An 18,959-nucleotide genomic window follows, 5' to 3' on the forward strand; every position below is an offset into this window, starting at 1 on the left:
TTAGACATGCTACATGGGGTAGCTGCTACTCAAGATCCTTTATTGAAAAGACAGAATTTTTAACATATATTTTTTGTATTTTATTATCATTTATTTTATTAATATGTTTTCACATTTTGCATTAAAAAAACACGAATATGATGTGAATCCTTTGTCGTTTGTTAGAAAGATCTAAAGATAAAGATTTTTCAGCCATAAATCAGGTCTTTATCAGGGCCATTAATATTAAGCAAAAAAGAAAAAAAAAGTGATTAAATTCAGAGTCAATTTATTTATTTCATGTTTAATAAGAGGCATTTTAAACTATTCCTGGATTTTTCCCTTCCCTCTGATCCATACTGAGTAATTTTTTCTATGGTTTCTTTTGTAAACAACTGTTGAAGTAAAAAAAAAAAACAACTTCCATCACTGACCAATGAATAAATTAAGTGTGTACTTCTCAGATTAGAGGTTTTGGCTTGTGTAAGGCTGTTTGTGATGTCCTTTTGACCATTACTTCTTGTGGAGTCACAGTTGTATGGCTTTCTTCTCCAAAGCGATAGAGCCTAATGTCCTTAGCCTGAAGCACGCTGACTGTGTCACTCTGTGGACGTGGAAGTTGCTCTCTCATGGGGGATGAAGGTAAAATACCCCCGTGTCTTTTGTCGTTGCTTTTTCTGAGGAAATTGAAAAAGGAGAGACCAGGGTTTAAATGAACAATGCTTGTATTATTATCATACTATTTAACAGAAATAATAAATCACAGAATTAAGAGGATAATAGAGAAGTTCACCTTATTTTTGTTAGGTCCCTCAGCACAGGCACAAAAAATCTGCATGAATTGGGTTCCTTCAGGGAGGTGTCACGAGTATGAGCTTTCAGGTTCTGAACACCATGTCTGAACAGTGATGAATCCACTGAATAAAGTCAAAGTAAAGTAAGTAACAGTGGAGCTATTTCATGAAAATTTATCACAACAATAACTAACTACAAACTGACTAGTCATTATTAATATAACAAATGTGCAACCCAACCTTCTGAGGAATTGTCTTCCCTTTTATACCATTTGGTCTTGGTCATTTCTGTGCGTGAGGTCCCTTTTGCATCAACGTAATGTGAGAGCCATGAAGACCTGTCTCTAAAAATGTGCTGGCCACTGAATTTGTTGGTGTTGAAACTTGTCAGTAGATGCCTTCTTGGAATAATTTCTGGAGACATATTCACATAGGTGAATTTGGGAGATCTGTCACAAAAGAGACACAACGTTTCTCAATCTTTAGTTCTGTTTAATGATAAAGATATAATAAGATTGTGAGGTTTACCCGTGGGCTGGTGTAAGCAAAGGTGGCAGCCCTGAAAGGGGAAGACAAGTTTCACTACAGAGGAGCGACAATTTGATACAAACTTGAATTCACTGACTTTTTAACATTAGTAACAATATAATTCAGTTCCACCTAAAAGAAGTGTACAGACAGACAAACCTTTGTAGAATTTGTAGGGGGTAAAAGACTGGCGGTGGCAGTGATGTTGATGCTGGCTGGACTTTATGATTTTTGATGACGGTGGAATGAGAGCCCTGAGGTTCAGCGGGGAAGAGGAGTGTCCCGGCTGTCCTGTCTCCATGTCCGGATCACCTGTAAAGTAAGTCAAGCAAGCGCTCCACATTAGTTTGGAAATAGTTTGACCTTTACCTGCAGACTGAATCTCCAAAATAAACCTTACCTTTGTGGGGTGAAGCACCGGTGTATTTGCTGTGAAGTGGGCATGGTTCTGGACTGTGACGTAGATCTGAGTTTTCCTGATGGACAAATTTGAAATTAAAGATTATGTTCTGCTCCAGGTATTACAAGACATCTGCAGATTCTCACTCTGTGAATTATTAGTGTTTACTAAGCCAGGTTTATGGTTGATGCATAAAGCTTCAAATGAATGGCCTTCATATGATCACCTTTACATGCTCGCAGCCCTGCCACGCCTCACCTGACTGACCTCACCATGGTGAGTGATTGTAGGACCTTTTCTCATCAGGCTGTTTACCTTAACAAAGGAGGAAACAGTAAGGATCAGTAAATGTCTTCATCTGTTTACCAGCCTCAATATTGTAGTGTAGCTGGTATTACTGTGAAGACCGCAAACACGTTTGGATGCCGTTTCATACGTGAGGTTTCTTCCTGTGGCGTTCAGCAGGGCTCTTTTGGACGCTCTCTTTGATCGTTTTGTCAGGGGGCCCGTCAGACTCCTGCAAAGATCATCAGTATTGTTTACAGCAGTGATTCCCAAAGTGTTGGAATCCTTTACATTTTCAATTAAACAGAATAAGATGCACTTTTACTGGACAATATCCTTTGGGATTGGTTCCAAAATCAAACAGAATTTTCTATTGAAATTTCCTTTGGTATCCAAAAGAACTTTTAATAAGGGTTTTGCAATTTGGCTTAAAATTTTAATGAAATAGTTACAATTTAAAAAGAAACTGGAGTAAAGAAACAAAGTTTCTAAGGGATTAAAATTTACTTACTATTATTCTTTTGACCCAATTTTGACCCTAAAATTGTCCAATAGCCTGTAATTAATAGGAAATAATTTTTTGATGTGTGATGATCAGAGCTATAACTAAATATCTGAGTTGGCTGCAGAAGGTTTTCAGATTTCATATTTGGCCCATGTGACATTTCTAGTACATAAAACACTTAGGTCAGGAGACTTTTTCTGACTGTATTTACAATATAAATAATGAAAATTCAAATCTTAAATTGACTTTGACTTTTATTTCAGACTATATGAACCCAAGATATTTCCTCTTTTGTTTGATCATTTCATTTGTTATATACATACAGTCCTGCATTTCAGGCCTGCATCACATTTTTAAAACAAGTTGGGATAAGGGTAAATGTGGGCTAATAACGTTGCAATAATTGCAATAATTAAATAATGATGTGAAATGAGATAGGTGATGTCAATGGGTGACTGTAATCATGATTTTGGTATAAAAGCAGAATCCATGAACTCCAAAGATGAGCACAGAATCGCCATGTAAAAATTAAAGAATTGTTTAAAAACAATTGCATATTTCTCCCTCTACAGTGCATAAAACCATGAAATGGTTCAAGGAATCTGCAGAAATGCCAGTCTGTAAAAAGCAAGACCAGAAAAAATGAAATATTTTGAGTTCATAATGGTTAAAATCAAACAAAAGTCAAGGTGAACTTAAGAATCACCAACTTCTTTTATTTAAGATCAGGCTGATATGGTAATGGCCTGTGTTTGTATAGTGTGTTACTTAGTCCCTAAGGACCCCAAAGTGCTTTACACTACATTCAGTCATTCACACACACAGGTGATGGCAAGCAACATTGTAGCCACAGCTGCCCTGGGGCGCACTGACAGAGGCGACGCTGCCGGACACTGGCGCCACCGGGCCCTCTGACCACCACCAGTAGGCAAACATGGGGTTAGTATTTTGCCCAAGGATATTTGGCATGCAGCCAGGAGGCAGCCTGGGATCGAACCACCAACCTTCTGATTAGTGGCTGACCTGCTCTGCCACCTGAGCTACAGCCACCCCAAAGACTTTTCGTGCTGCTTTTCAGGACCTTTTGCTGTGTTTTGTTCTTTACTCTGTTCGGTCGTCGTCTGTTCCTCTCTTTACGACTCCTGAAGTGTTTCTTTTTTTTCGTCACTGGAGTTTGCTGTGACAGAAAACAGAAGCATGTTGTAAACTAACAGAACATACGACTTAAAACTGATTACTACAGTCAAACAGGTGCTGGAGGCTTCAGTGTATTATGGTAGTCAGTTTACCGCTGTATATGTTTCTGGCTGGTTCAGCAAATTAAGTGGGAGTCCTTCTGAATCTGAACTATCTGAGCCACTTGTGCTGTGAGAGCAAAAGAAAAATGTTTACATTCAGGCTAATTCAGAAAATATTCTCCCAATCTCACATTGCCCAAGTGTGGTTAGTATGGATAAAAATACATTTTATATCACCTGGTTTCGAGGTCAGAGCTGTTGCCCAAATCTTTGCCCAGTCTTTCTCTGAACTCCGTTTCTAGCAATGCCAATTCTGCCAGACAGTAAGTGATCTCAAATAAAAAGCACAGACAAAATTAAAATAATTGCATACGTATACAGTCACTATATCAAAACACAAGTATCCAGGATTATTATTAACGGTCATACAATAGCAACCAGACTGAGTTGGAGCTTACTATAGTATATGTTTTTATATTTGCTTAATCTCTCACCTTTATTGGATCAGGGTCACAATAGTCCAGGAGGGTGTCACACAGGTGAAAACCCAGGGACTTCAAGTCTTGAATAGTAAAATGTGTTCCTCTCCTGTCGCCTAAGAGTTCAGCAAATTATAAATCTTCTTACTTGATATGTGCAAGCTTACAAAACACATGCACATCTTCAGAAAGTTTTTACTCACCCAGAGTGGAGCCTCCAAAGGTGGCCTCCATGGTGTAGCTGTTTTTGATGCCAAGTCTCCACATGACGATTCGTCCTGTGCCCTCTTTGCTCTTCTGCACCCGGAATTTACAGCTATTAAAGGAGAACTAAGAAAAGAACAGTGTATATGAAATATCAAGAGTTTGATAGGTAGTAAACTTGAAGTTTAAATACTGATGAGTGACAAACAGGTGGGTAAGGTAAGGCCCATACAACAACAGTAAAAAATGTAAAACTTTAATCTTAAGAGTCAGCAACACTGTTTGGAAGCCCTCAGGCAAAATACACTTTACCTTATTGCTAGCATTCTTGCTCATCATTAGTGGAAAGACTCTCTCGTGAAGTTTCAGTGTAGTGTCACCTTTGTTTTTGCAGCCATACATAAAGACATTGTTTTTTCGGCTGTGGCCATGAAAATCACAGTAAAGAACTACATCTCTTTCAGCCAGTAATCTGAGGAAAATGCGGTGTGGCAGAGATTTCAATTAAGAAACAAATTCGGTCAACATTCACAATCAAAAAAAAGAAAAAAGAATAAAAAAAATTGTGCATGCACTGGCTGTTTGGTAATCATCATATTTGAAACGTATTGGAAAGCCTGAGGCAGTTCAAAGGAGAAATAGCTTGAGTTTGATGAAGCAACTCTAAACACAGTCTAAAATGATCTTTTTTTAGCATTTTTATCAAGTCTCACTTTTCCACCATGTTTCGGGTGTGCCACACAGAAGGAAAGGAATCTCTGAGCAGTGTCCTGTAGTTTCTGTTGAGGTCCCTGCCTGCAAGAGAGCAGCGGTAGTTACCCACCACAACACCATCTGGGTTCAACATTGGGACCACCTGCAGCACCAAAGAGGAGTAAACAAAAAATTAGCTTAATTGCCATAATTAAAACTAGAAAAAAACAGCGATCTGTAACAATACGTTTAAAAAAAATAAGTGTATTATAAAAAAATATGTGTATTATATTAAATTGATTGTTATCTTCTTTCATAAACAAAAAACAAACAAACAAATTTGCAATGTATTTCAGTACGGATTAACATATTAAGCCAGAATAGAGACAACAGGCACCTTAAAAACAAAAGTGTCCCTGAGAAGCTGAGCATCATCTGAGTCACCAAGGAGAAAGTTCAGGAATCCCTCCATTATCCAGGATGCATTGGATTCTCCTGGGTGCACTCTGGCTGTCACCACCACAGCCTTCTTGGTCTTGTCGTCCATTCTGTTAGAGTCCTGGGGTGTTATTGTTATCACGTACACAGCGTTTCCAGCAAGACTTTGGCACAGGACCCGTACTTTGCAGTATGACCTAACTGTAGGGTTGGAAGTAATACGGCTAAGGTAGCGCTGCAGGCGTGAATAGGTGTAGGGGTAGCAGTGGGCCAGGTAGCAGGTGTCTGAATCATAAGGGAACTGGAGAGTCCAGGAGAGTGAGTAAAGGGTGATACCATCGCTGTTGTTGTCCTTTGTATTCTAAATGACACAGAGAAAATACGCTTTTAAAAACAATTCTGTCAACAGTCAGACTTTCAATTCAGGTTTTAATCTTCGACAGATTACCTCTACACTCTGTTCATACATTTAATTCTCAGCTAATGTTCAAAGGGAGAAAGAGATTGGTTCTGGGAAATAAGGTATCATAGTTAAACTTATTCCAGATGCCACTTACCTGACTGCAGTTCCGGTAGTATTTGATATTTGAACCTGCGCGTTGCCATCCAACACCATTCTCTTCAGCATCCCTCTCAGAGTAGAGGAGTGGTTTCATACCCTGTGAATACAGACTGCTCCTCTTCATCAAGTTGATGATAGTGAAGCGGTAGGTGACTCCAGCTTTCATGTTCCTGACTCTGAAGTAAAACCACTGCGTGTGCTTTGTGGTGTACATGTCTGTGCACAGGGTCAGCTCATAGTCATAGGCACCCCTGAACAGGCAAGAAAATATGAGCAAAGATCCAAACTGAACCTAACATTACTCCAAAAGTGAAAATATACGACTGAAAAGAACAATAAACCTGCAGACTCACACTTGGACGGCCTTCTGAAGGTTCCCACTCTCAAACCGTGACTCAAACTCGAGGGTCAGCTCTGACTGACTGACATCATAAAAAGTGGCTCGCTTAATGGGCTCCCTGCTTCCTCCAATACGAGAGTAGGTGAAATAGGGGTGCTTAGCGGCTTTAAAGGGTCAGAAGAACAAAAAAAAAAAGAAACACTAAATTTATAGAAAGATTTAAGATGCACTGAATTTGCATTGTTTTTTCAGAGAATAGTGACAGTATACACTATATAACTTAAAGTACATATGAAATAACCTGGAAGTGCAACATAAATCCCAATGATGACAGTTAAGAGTTACCATGGTCAATGCAGAATACCACCTTCCCCCTCTCCTCTCCGACTGGCATGGGTGTCCTCTCATATCCTGTGCACTGATAGAAGGGCTCTGGCTCTGGTGGGTCCCACTCTAGAAGATACACTCGCATTAAACAAGAGAATGCCAAATTTGTGTTCAACATATTGTTGGTATGGTTTTTGTTCTTACCACTAAAAAAAACCCAGTGACATCAAAGTTTTATTGGAATGAAGCATTACCTATGTGATGGATAATGTCGCCGATGACCTCACACTCTATTGGCCAGCGGATGCCGCATGAGAAGTTGACCAGTTCTGGTGGTGGCCTGAGACTTATAACAGGTCGTCCACCACTGATGGTAACGAGTAGCTGCGTGGTCTTCAGCTTCTGACTTAGGTCTCTACATACTGAGTGGGAACATCGTGCTCTTTGTTTATACATTCTTTAGCATGTATGCCCACTTGCCTCGTGGGGTTTTTGCTGACAAATGCAGTTATCTCATTTATAAAACAGCGCTTGTTAAATATATAATGATGTAAAACTGAAATGAGATGACCATGCTTGCTTTTCAAAAGTTCATTACATTCACACTCATGTATCAGCAACATTTAGGCTACATACATGTTATACAATAACACCCTTTATGAAAACAGCTTACACTGCTTCATCTTTGTCAGTTCCCCATCGTCTTCATCTGTGCGAGAGTAACTGGTGTCTGCTGTGTCCAGCTGGTGGGCAGTTCTGCAATTCCTAACAGCAGAGCTGACCATGGTTGATGTTTTCTCTGCCTAGTCAGAAAAATATAAGTAATCAGTGCTGGATCAAATTTTCACCAATAAACATATATAGCTTAGCACCTGTACCAATACTGGTTTGTTAACAAAACAATATAAAATAAAAAAATTTCAACATCTTTAAGTGGATGTTTTCACAGTTATGCTGTTTTCAGGTCTTTCCGTCTGACTATTAGCTGTTACATATATACAGTTAAGTCCAGAAGTTTACATACACTCATCACTGGAATGAATGTCATGGGATTTTTAGGCTTTTAATAATTTCTTTGAACAATATTTTTTTGTGTGTTTGGGATCATTGTTCTTTTGGAAAGGCTCATTGTATTTCAAATGTCTAGCTGTTGTTTTGAGCTGAAGAATTTGGAGGTAGTCGTCCTTATTTCACCCACTTTGAAATATATACCAGTACCACTGGCAGCAAAACGGCAGCAAAACAGCCCCAAAGCATGACGCTAGGAATATGACGAACACCATGTGCGACAGCTGGTACAGAGGGCTTAAGTTTGAAAGTTTCACTCCAAATATATACTCGCCATTGTGACTAAATAGCTAACACTTTGTCTTGTCTGAACATAAAACTTTAGATTTCCTGTCCTGAGGATGACTGTTTGGGTCTTTTTCCACACCTTGGGAAAGTGGTGACACATCAGCATAATTTGAACTTATGTACAACTGTTTATGTTAAAGTGTGTATGTATACTTTCTAGTGGTGCAACGGATCAAAAATCTCACGGTTCGGATCGGATCACGGTTTTAAGTCACGGATCGGATCAATTTTCGGATCAGCAAAAAAAGAAAAAAGAAAAAAATTTAACATTTACTTATTTACTTATTGAAGTATTTTTTCCCTGTTAAAAACATTCAACTCAAGACTCATTTCACGCAATTATATAAAAACAAATTATGGTATAATATAGGGCTTTGTATCACCACTCAATTCAATTCAATTCAATTCAATTTTATTTATAAAGCGTCAAATCACAACAACAGTCGCCTCAAGGCGCTTTATATTGTAAGTAGACCCTACAATAATACTGCTCACTCCGCTGTGATATAATGAGCGGTCACGGTCACGTAGCTTTCCGTGTCGTTGGAGGTCTACCCATTTGTAGTTGGGCAACAGAAGATGCCTGTGACAGTTCAGCCATAACTTTAAACTTTTCCTGCTCATACATGCTTGGAACGATCTTGCCACTAAAGTGGACGCGCAACGGGATACCATAGCGGGGCTCAAGCACGTTCATCATAGTTTAAACCCCTTGTTTTGCACAACGGAATACGGCCTCCCGTCTGCAGCTAAACACCCCAAAAGCTTTTGTAATAGCTTTAGCCCGGTCGGATTGGGCAGCAAAGGGCTGCTTAAATACCGCAAACTCCTCTGCTCCTCCACTTGGACCGCTAGCGCTGGCCATGACCATCGCTTGACAGACTGACCACGCGCACCATTTTTTTTTTTTCCGAATCTTCGGATCACGTGCGTGCCGAACCGTGGAGTGGGATCGGTTCGGATTACGGATCAACCGTGATTCGTTGCACCACTAATACTTTCTGACCCTGTGTCTGGAATACAGAAAATCCTAAATAATTTTCATTTTTAAATTCTTTAATAATATGGCTGTACAATCATTCCAGCCTGGAAAAAGAAAAGTTCAAAGAATTCATTAAAACCCCCAAATTAGCTTTTGGTATTTGATATTTAAGCCCATGATAAGTGTATATAAACTTCTGACTGTATAATTTCAAATGAAAGCAACAGATCAAATTCAGCTGATACCCCCCATTTTCCTACAAAGAGACACAACAGGATCTGATCTGATACAGGATCTTCCACCATTGGTATTCCGGGACAAATCACTGCAATACTTTCAATGACAAAAATGTGTTTTGCCTGTGTGTGCAACCTGTATCAGAAAAATATGACCAAAAGACAAAAACTGTTATTTTGTACATTTCAGTAGTGGTTTCTCACGTCGTTTTAATTCCAGAGGGAATTTCCGTTCTTTTGGGTTTTCATATAGTTCATCTTTAATTGATTTTTAGATTGGATTGGATCTTTACAGTTTAGTTTGAATATCAAGACCCCGCGCCCACTCTTTCTTTCCCCTTTCTTTCATTTTTCAAAAAGGGTTAGACCTGGCTTTAGTGTAAAAAAGATCTACCAAATCAAACACGTACAACTAACTCCCCGCTCTGGCGACCCCGTGTGGATGAGGGCGCAGCCCAACGTAGCTTTAGCAGAGCTCTGCTTTAGTAAACTAAAATAACATTTAACTCAAACAAGGAAACTCCAAATTACCTGTGTAGGTTTGAGTGTGGAATCTCTCACGGGGATCTTAACCCGGCATTCCTGCATGAACATAGCAAGTTAAAACCATTTTCACTACATTTTCGAGCGTGTAACGCCACTACTATCGTTAGCATACATTCTTTTCGCAGCTTGCTAACATTTCTGACCGTGCTAGAGCTTTCTACGTTTATCACGCTCTGGTGGCCACTTACCTCGCTCATATTTGATTGTACTACGGGCCTCCGGCGAAATATAAGCATACGTTTTAGAGGTAAGTAAGACTACACTGAACGATCTTTCTCGGGGGACCTGACTTTACTAAGCAACCAAAAGCCACAACACCGGAGTTGCCATGGAAACAGGTAACTTATTGAAAAAATCTAGGAAATGCGCGAGGATGATGACGATAAAAAAATACTTTGCGTAAAATATTACATACATTTTCAAAATAATTTTATAGTTACAAATAATAACAATATAACACTAATAGTAACATTATTATAAGAGTAATAATAACATTACATGGCAGTACGGTGACTAGATTACCCTCTTTATACGGGACTGCACAGCATTTTTAGTCTTTGCCCCGTCTCACATTTCGGCTGGACTTTTCAATAGTCTGGCTTTTATCCATTGTCTATGAAGGGAAGGCTTTTTATTAGCCTATAATGCCATACTCACCAGGAAAAGTAAAAAGTCACCAAAAAGTCACAAGCTCTGCAGATCTCGTTGAATATGATGAAAACAACCACAAAATCAGTTTAGTATACCTCTCGGCATTCATGTGCCCAACTTTGTCCCTCACAGCGTTTGGCCCACATCTATTTTGTTGCCATCTGGTTACAGTGCTCTGGCAGATGCCTCTCGACCAGATATATTGTATTGTAAAGGGGAAGATGTGATATTAAAGATTTCTTATATCCGTCCAGTGGTGCAGAGGATGGTCAGGATTACCTATAGTGGAGAACAGTTTCTTCATAGCTAGCTCTTCTTATATGTTTATTCAGTCTGTGGGTATCACCAGCTCTGATCCAGTTCCCCAAGCAGACCACAGTACAAACTGCACTCACCACTGCTGAGTGATAGAATGTCCCCATCTACATCTGCACATACTGAAGGATTTACAGCTTACTTGGGAAACAGCCTTCTCATCTCCCAATAATTCCTCTGTTTTTCTCTTCCAGTTCAGCCTGTTATCCTTAAGGACACCCAAGTTCTTGTACTCCTAGACTTGGATTCAGATGCAGTGCTCTGTACATCTCCTCCTGCCCATAACTAATACACAGAACAATGAATGTAGTATTGACTTTGTCATAAAACCCTAAAAAAAATAAATAAATAAATAAATAAAAAAAGGACAGTGATCCAAACGCACTTATGTGCTGTTTGTATAGTTGTATGCCCTTGTCATTACTAATCAATGTAGTATTGTTACTGAAAACAATCAAGTTGTGATTGAGAACAAAAATGCAAAAGAAAAAAAAAAAGATCACTTTAGAAACATTTTTTAATAACTTTTTACAAAATATACAAGTTCAATGAAGTCCCTCTCCCCTTCCACAAACATGGCTTATCCCATTAAACATTTTATATACAACATTGTAAAAATGCTCAATAAAATAAAATCCTCCAAAACAAATGGGTGATCATCTACATGGGGCTATACAAAATAGCCATGAAACACTTGATATACCAATTTACTCGAGACATTTGGCACATTTACAGTGGTGGCTACAAAAACCAAGAGAAGGACATTCAAAACCCCTCTGTGTGAATGGCCTGCCATGTAAGGGCTTCTAAATGTCTTCATCACGGACAAGTAAAAGTTCAAGTTCACAGATCTTGAGAGAAAACCCTAAGTTGGGGAAGGATAACCTAATGACAGTGGTTGGAGTGGTTTTTAAAAGCATTGGCTGGGCAGTGTATGACCCAAACCCGATGTTACGTGCTGTTCATCATCTTCCTTTTCTTCAGGCGTTCCCGCCAGTCCTCAGGCAGTGCCTCAAAGTTGGCATTCTTTGAAGCTTTTCCTCTGTAAAAATTGAAAAAAAAGTTACATTTATAATCACTGAAATAAGAGTAAAACTGGGTGAGAAAGCAGTAAAAACAAGTAAAGCTCATTTAAAAAAAATAAATAAATAAAAAAATTTAAAACTAAAGTGAAAGGAAAGGGCATAACCACATACGTGCTGAGCTGCTGTTGCTTCCACTCCTCAATACTCTTCTTGTTGAGCAGCTCTCTATCTTCATCACTGGAACTGCTCTTTTCTTCCTCATCCAACTCCTTCTGTATACTCTGCCACTTCTTCACCAGAGAAGGCATTTTGGTCTTACTTTTCTTGGGCTAGAGACAGAGAAGAAGTGTGTCAAATGGAAAACTTGAACTGCATATTTTCCTGAATGTCATTTTAAGTATTGCATCACAGGGCAGCTTCATGGAAAGGATTTTTTTTCTTTTTAGAACAATTAGTCTTTAACAAAAGACAAACCATGATGAACACTCCGGAATGAAAGACTTCCTGGTCAACTGATTTTAACTCCAATACTAACCTTATCCTTTTTGGTTTTCTTGCTCTTGTCTGTGGGCAGAGTTTTTGCCCCAGGAGGTTCAAAGGGTGGCTGAGATGGTGGCAGTGGTGGTTGTGGAGGCAGAGCTGGGACAGGCGGAGCTGGAGGTTCACAAGGTACCAAAGGGGCAGTGACGGCTGGCATACCCCAGTAGGCAGTTGCTGACATTAGAGGGGCTGCAGACATGGAGAAACTTTATTGCTAATTTGTAAACATATTAATTTAACCAATTGTGTACATGTACTGTCCCTTATTCAGTGTAGCTTTGCCTTTTGTTCTCATTATGATGGACGAGTAGTGAGACTTTTTTTCTTTCTTTTTTTTTTTTTACCTGCACTGGCAGCTGGCTGGGTGTACAGAATGGGACTGCTGCCAATTGTAATGGTTTTATTCATCTGACCAGCTTTACGTTTTTGACCCTTTCCCAGGGGACCCGAGGACTCGACAGCCTGTGTGAATGACAACAAATACAATATAAAGCTAAAGCTGATGGCTACTGTTCTTCAGAAAAAATGAAAACACTAATTTAATTAGAATCATAACTACTTCCACACCTTTGTGCTAGCAGAGCCTGGTGGCAAAGGAGGCTTCCCACTACCATCTTCCTCAGTTCCAGGGGCTGGAGGCTCTTCATCATTGTCATCATCCATCTCCATCTCCACCTCCATGATCTCTCCATCACTGTCAGGAGGGGGAGGTGGGGGAGGTGGTGAGCCTGGGGGAGTGGTGGAGGTGGGGGTAGTTGGATGGTGGAGGAGGGCTGTCAGGAAGTGGAGGTTGGGATGGGGACCAGAAGGATGACGGATTGGGCTGAGGAGGTAGTGGTGGAGGGGCAGTAGGAGGGCATGTAGATCCTTTGTTTAAAAATAATTAAAAAAAATAACAAAAAAAAAAAAAAGAAAGAGGGGAATTACTTTATTATGCAATTACAGCAAAGAAATATGTATTGAATTATTTTCCTTTCCACTCTCCAGTATTTTTCTCCTGGTCTAAGATCAGCAGCAGTAATAATAGATTTACCTGTGACACCTGATGCACTTGTTTTGGTATCCACCTGGCTTGAAGTCTGTGTCTGAGTACCCTGGCCATCTTTCAGATCCTCCTCCTTGTCATCCTCTGTTGGAAAATCCCACTGGGAGGCACCGGTCCGGTCCTTCACATAGAAATACCGCCTGTGCTCTCTAGAGAGTGGGACAACAGAGATAGAAGGCACAAGTCTCAACCACTGGTCTACATACTTGCTGTTTAGCTTGATACCCTGGGACAGAAGGGCAAGGGAGTGGACAGTATGGCCACAATTAAGGACTAGGAATGTTGGTATGGACAGTGCTTTTAGCTGTCCTGAACAAAGGCCGAATTAAGAGTGTGGTTATGGATGTGGATAGGGAACCCACCTTGCTCTCAGGAATAAATAAACAAACAAATCATCTCTAGGTCCTGAAAGCAGCATTCAGCAGCTCACACCATGGTTGTCACATTTCTTTTGTTTTAGACAACCATTCCCTCCCAGACACAGGAAGACGCCGGGGAGGAAGCACCATTATTATTATTATTATCATCATCATCATCAGCAGCAGCAACAACAACAACCATAGGGCATAAAATAAGAAGCACAAATTCAACTCATTTTACATCAGAAAGAAGTAAATGGAAAAACAGGAAAACATATGAAATAGAGTTGGTCTGACCTGCTGGATTCCCGTCATTGCGCCATCTTCACCTTTTATTTGATGCGTGACACTCGTCGCTTCCAGGGCATCACTCTTTCAGCATTGCATTCAGGGGGTTGTAGTCCTGTAAAGTGCAAAGCTGTCCCACGCAACCAAACCTTCCTACCATACACCCCCTCCCAGTTTTTCCACTGTCTGGACCCATAATCAGTTTACAAATGCCCTTTTACAACAAAAGGCTTAACAGTCTGTTACAGGGACTAAGAGTCCTCTCTGTGGCAGGTGTATTTAACACGAAGCAGGCAGGCCCAGAGTGGATGCTCCCTTATCAGTGTACGCAAAGGACTGCATCACAAAAACCTGAAGAGTCTGTTTCTGGTAAGTATTTTGATCCACTCGGACTGGTTAAGCTTCTCCCCAAGTCATGTTACAAAGTCTGCAACCTCAGCACTGAGGGACGTGAAGTCACACGGTAAGATTTTTGGGGGGCGGGGGAGTTTAGAGATGTGAAAGGTAAGGAGCGCGTACCTGTCCCAGTGGCAGGACCAGCCTTTAGGGGTGGCGTTAAGTTCGTAATATTTTATGTGTTCGGCAGCTTCCTGCAGCCGGCGGCGAAGATAGACTCCATTCAGAGCGCCCTCCCTCCAATCAGCAACCCGTGTCTGGGGAAAAAAATGCAATAAAGAACAAAAAAAAGAAAGACAAGAGGGACAGAGACAAAAATTAGACAAAAGCCCATAAAATATAACTAAAGGGCTCAAGAGACAGATAAAGACAGAAGAGCTGCAGGATAGATGAGTAATATGGAAGAGTAATTACAGTAAGTTTCCAGAATGACACCTTATGATGGATTATTATGAAGATTTTAAATATTAAATACTACCACGTGCCTGTTCAAAATTATGTGAAACAAGATTAAATGTTAAATATTTTAAAAGTCGCACTAGAAAAGCAGCAACTGGAAGTTAGGATGACATTGCTTAGAAAATGAATATCCACGCACCTCAGTTTGTAGCAGAAGCAGCTGAAAGTTTGAGATCCCTTTCTTATTTATCCCCAGAAACTCCATCTTGCTGATTAAGGTGTTTGCCAGTTCACCGATCTGAAACTACATTTTTTACCATTAAAATACTTCTCAAAAGAGAGTGCACAATTACCGTTTGTTAGTAATAGTAGTAGTGTTGTTACCTTGAGCTCAGGTGTTTCCTCTTTGAGCTCAGACGTCTCCCCCTCCTCCTTCACGGAAGGTTTTGAACCCATTTTGTCCTCAGAATTTTCCACTTCATTGTCTTCTCCTTCCACAACACTTTCTAAAACTTTAGGAAGTGCTACAAGAAACAAGAGAGGCATTAAATTATGTACCGTAAATCCCGGACTACAGAGCGCACCTGATTAAAAGCCGCATGCTCTAATTGTAGAAAGAAAATCAATTTTGTACTTGTACAGGCCGCACCGGATTTTAAGCTGTATGCGTTTCACTTGTAATATGAGATATTTACACAGAAATATTACACATGAGGATTTTTAACGTTTAATTTAATCCGTAAGGTAACATAAACGTGATGGTAACATACAAAAATACATACTGCAAATGCTTTTTTTCCTCGAACAGCGCCTGTAACACGGCTACCTTTAAGTATACGTACGTATCAGTAACACACAAATTACGTTGCTTATGGTTTTTTTACGGAACAGTGCACAAACAACATTACAACGTCTCTTAACAACCGGTAAAAATACATACCGTATATATACTACTTATCAATTTTATTGGTCTACTGTTACCAGGCAAAATGTTTTTGGCCGCATGAAAAAAAAAAATGCATTAGCCGCAAGTCAGTATAAGCCGCAGTGTTCACAGTGCGGGAAAACTACGGTAGATAGAATTTTTTAATGCTATTCCACCCACTTCTGTCATGTGTTAATGTTTAAACTAACCTGTCTCTGTGTTATCCGGTATATCTGAGCTTCTACTGTTAGAGTCGGGGCTGGCAGCACTGAGGAAAGCAGTCTTCCACCGGTTCTTCTTCAGCAGGACACCACGAGGACCGGAGGCTTCTTGGCTATTCTCAGAACAAGGACTGGAGCCACCAGCACTGACATCACCCTCCTCCAGTGCTCGTAGCTCAGCCTAAGAGTGAGGTGTTTGATTATTCTGTGTGCCAAAAGAAAGTTTCAAAGATATTCCTGAGCTGCATTAAATACACACCTTTTTCCTTTCCAGAGCGAGTTCTAACTCCATTGTGTCCTCTTCTGCCTCTTCATCACCTTCAGAGTCTTCTCCAGATTGCTTCTTGGTGCATCCATCTTTCTTGACAATGGGAGCTGAGTCTAAGTCCCTCAGAGGGGTAGAAGGAGATCCTGTAAGATGAATGCCATCTCCGTCAGAATCCATGCTATTCTCACTCTCATCCAGGCCTTTAAGCAGTCTTTTCCTCCATTTCTCTTCTGCTTCCTTCACTTCAGAGGGGATCAGAGGAGCGAGGAGTGCTGCAGCAACTCCCTGGCGCTCTTCCTCTTCACTTGTGAGGCCTACAACGCTTTCAATTACCTCCTTTAAAGAAAAACACAGTGCAAGTCAGATTTAGTATCAAAGTGAGAGTATTTAAACAAAACAGAAACTAGCTGAATGGCTGAATTGGGGACAGATGGAACATGCCTTCACTTTTGTCTCTTTTGCTGATGTTGTTATGGCAGCAGATGCAGCGTTTTCTTCTGTGTAATAACCTGCATGAGCTGTGCCATTTCCATTGACACTCGAGCTATAAATAAAAGCAGAAAACCCACAATTATCAGGTGTTAGAAATAAACATAATCTTCACACACTTAGTTTAATACTCTTAATTTCTCCTACCTGTTGGTATAATGCCCCAGGCTTTGCACCTGATCAGCTAGATAGTGTGGCAGCTCCCAGGACACTTCATTGGTCAGTGTGTTCCAGTAATAATAGCAACCAGAGTTCTCGTCCCACACCTCCTGCCAGTCTCCCATCTCTACACCCACTGAAATACAAGCAAATGCATGGGACTTTAAAAAAACAAAACAAAATCTCAAAAAATGTCCTTGTCACAAACAAACAAAAGACAAAAAACTCCAGTGTTCTCAGTTAGAGCAAAGAACATATTTAGAAAAAAAAAAAATCTGCTGTGTTTAATGGTTAGTAGACATCAATACCAAACCGTCCCTTTTGAAAGTAACCACTGTGTGATTGATCTCTTTATGCAGCACATCATTAAATATTTTATATAATCAAGCAAATAACATTAGAAAAACACTTTTCTTTTCATATGAATATAAATACATTATTATACAAATTATTTTTGGTGAAGAAATATAAATCAGTTCACTAAGGACATGCAAACTTGATATTTTAGTGCAGCAGAGATAGTTACCGCCGGCTAGTGAATACTGCGTATTGTACTCAAAGTCTGTGCCTTGCTGATTCTGTCCTTCACCAGCAGCTGGCTGCTGAGTATTAACCTCAGGTTTGGGTGGAGCAGCACTTGGAACTGACTGATGAGTTGGTACATCATCTGAACTTGGCTGAGTTGTGATTGCATCAATTTCCTGCAACCAGAAAACACAGACGGCAAGTTTTTAGTTGCGTGAATAAACCACACTGGTCAAAGCACTAGGCTTTACATAGAGTATATGATTTAATAATGAATAAGGAGCTCAAAGAGTATAAAATCTGCATAAGTGATTTGAAAAATCAGGAAAAACAAACAATTTTATAAAGTTATAAAGTAGAAGTTGACTTTAACCTACTTGTCATTAATCTACACTTTATTAGCTCAACATAAATAATAAGAGACTGACTTACAGTATCGTCATCATACTTACAGCCATGAAATTGGCCAGTGTGCTGTCGATGTCACCTGACTGATTGTGTTGAGAATTTGTGGCTGAACGATGAGAATCTCCCGCATCCTCTTCATCGCTATCCTCATAGGCTCCGAGCAAAGACAACCCCTCTACATGTGAAAGTAAAACAACTTTGTTCAGTGAAATGAAATAAAGTCTTGAATCTGCTGCTTGAGAATGACTGCAGCAACACACACGAAGAGAGAGAGAGAGAGAGAGAGAGAGAGAGAGAAAAACACTTTACCTGTAGCTTTTACTGCTGGAGCCTTGATGTTTGTGTGTCTCACGAATCTATGCCCATCCCCATCCTGTTCATCTGGGGAAAAAAACAAAAAAACAAAGTTGTGTTGTAAAGTATTGTCGCTTTTAACATTACGGGTATTCGTAGACTAAATAAAAAGCATCGCGGTTAAAGGTTATCGATCCCACAGATCATTCCCCCATTTGCTTTTGGCTAGCTGATCCTATCTTCCTATCTTCTAACATATTTTGTAAGGTAAAGTGATGATGTTCACTGAACCGTTAGCTTAGCGCACTAGCCTATAGCCTATAGCTTCTGGTAGAAGCTAAAACTAGAAAAAGAGTTCATAATAACTACAGCTCTCAGCTATATGTTTCTCAGCGACAGCGTATATTTGCAGCAGATGTTAAGTAACTGGACAGCTAAATACAAAAATAATAGTATTATTGTTATTAATAATAATAATCAGATGCGCCCGTTCTTCGCACCTCAGGTATTTAGCACTAGGCTAGCCTGCCGCTAACATGCTACTGAGCTAAAATACCATCAGATCCCGACGGCGCTTCTTCTCTCTCTCCAACATTCACACCGCGGTTCCCGGGTGGGGAAAGCTGCAATATAGTTCTCCGACCGACGGCTCCTCCAGGGAGGCGACTTTTCTTCCCCATCTCTGTTTATGTGTTTGTAGGCCTGCTTCCTTCGCTGGCGACGTTAATTACTGCTTTTTTTTCTACGTTGCTGCTTCGAG

At 40.1% G+C, this 18,959-nt stretch overlaps 2 protein-coding genes across 7 annotated transcripts; both read right to left on the reverse strand.

The window, feature by feature from the left end:
- agbl2 (AGBL carboxypeptidase 2) lies at positions 1 to 10,321 on the reverse strand. 6 transcript variants are annotated; one of them, XM_013272496.3, is made up of 23 exons: positions 10,081 to 10,317; positions 9,878 to 9,928; positions 7,446 to 7,575; positions 7,027 to 7,194; positions 6,791 to 6,898; positions 6,459 to 6,609; positions 6,101 to 6,356; positions 5,503 to 5,904; positions 5,126 to 5,207; positions 4,725 to 4,792; positions 4,412 to 4,538; positions 4,224 to 4,324; positions 3,967 to 4,061; positions 3,781 to 3,856; positions 3,573 to 3,668; positions 2,138 to 2,218; positions 1,960 to 2,016; positions 1,702 to 1,777; positions 1,461 to 1,613; positions 1,302 to 1,332; positions 1,014 to 1,222; positions 773 to 896; positions 1 to 656 (listed from the first exon to the last, which is right to left on the reverse strand). In XM_013272496.3, the coding sequence occupies exons 1-23, from the start codon at positions 10,126 to 10,128 to the stop codon at positions 440 to 442; spliced, it is 2,907 nt and encodes a 968-aa protein (XP_013127950.1). In that variant the 5' UTR covers positions 10,129 to 10,317; the 3' UTR covers positions 1 to 439. The 6 variants fall into 6 exon arrangements, 4 of the variants coding, with proteins under 4 accessions (XP_013127950.1, XP_013127949.1, XP_013127948.1 ...); XM_013272495.3 differs by having other exon boundaries at positions 3,597 to 3,668; positions 4,725 to 4,884; positions 5,126 to 5,268; XM_013272494.3 differs by having other exon boundaries at positions 4,725 to 4,884; positions 5,126 to 5,268; positions 10,081 to 10,316.
- A 1,036-nt stretch (positions 10,322 to 11,357) lies between these two features.
- fnbp4 (formin binding protein 4) lies at positions 11,358 to 18,910 on the reverse strand. Its single transcript, XM_005471060.4, is given in 18 exon segments — positions 11,358 to 11,900; positions 12,055 to 12,212; positions 12,419 to 12,612; positions 12,768 to 12,885; positions 12,991 to 13,152; positions 13,154 to 13,290; positions 13,457 to 13,617; positions 14,635 to 14,768; positions 15,110 to 15,214; positions 15,295 to 15,434; positions 16,045 to 16,237; positions 16,316 to 16,660; positions 16,766 to 16,868; positions 16,961 to 17,108; positions 17,499 to 17,673; positions 17,950 to 18,080; positions 18,215 to 18,286; positions 18,756 to 18,910. Coding segments are annotated over 18 exon segments (2,691 nt in total). The 5' UTR covers positions 18,880 to 18,910; the 3' UTR covers positions 11,358 to 11,809.
- Positions 18,911 to 18,959: the final 49 nt, after the last annotated feature.

The sequence above is a fragment of the Oreochromis niloticus genome, linkage group LG7 (assembly GCF_001858045.2).
Source record: "Oreochromis niloticus isolate F11D_XX linkage group LG7, O_niloticus_UMD_NMBU, whole genome shotgun sequence".
Lineage (NCBI taxonomy): Eukaryota > Metazoa > Chordata > Actinopteri > Cichliformes > Cichlidae > Oreochromis > Oreochromis niloticus.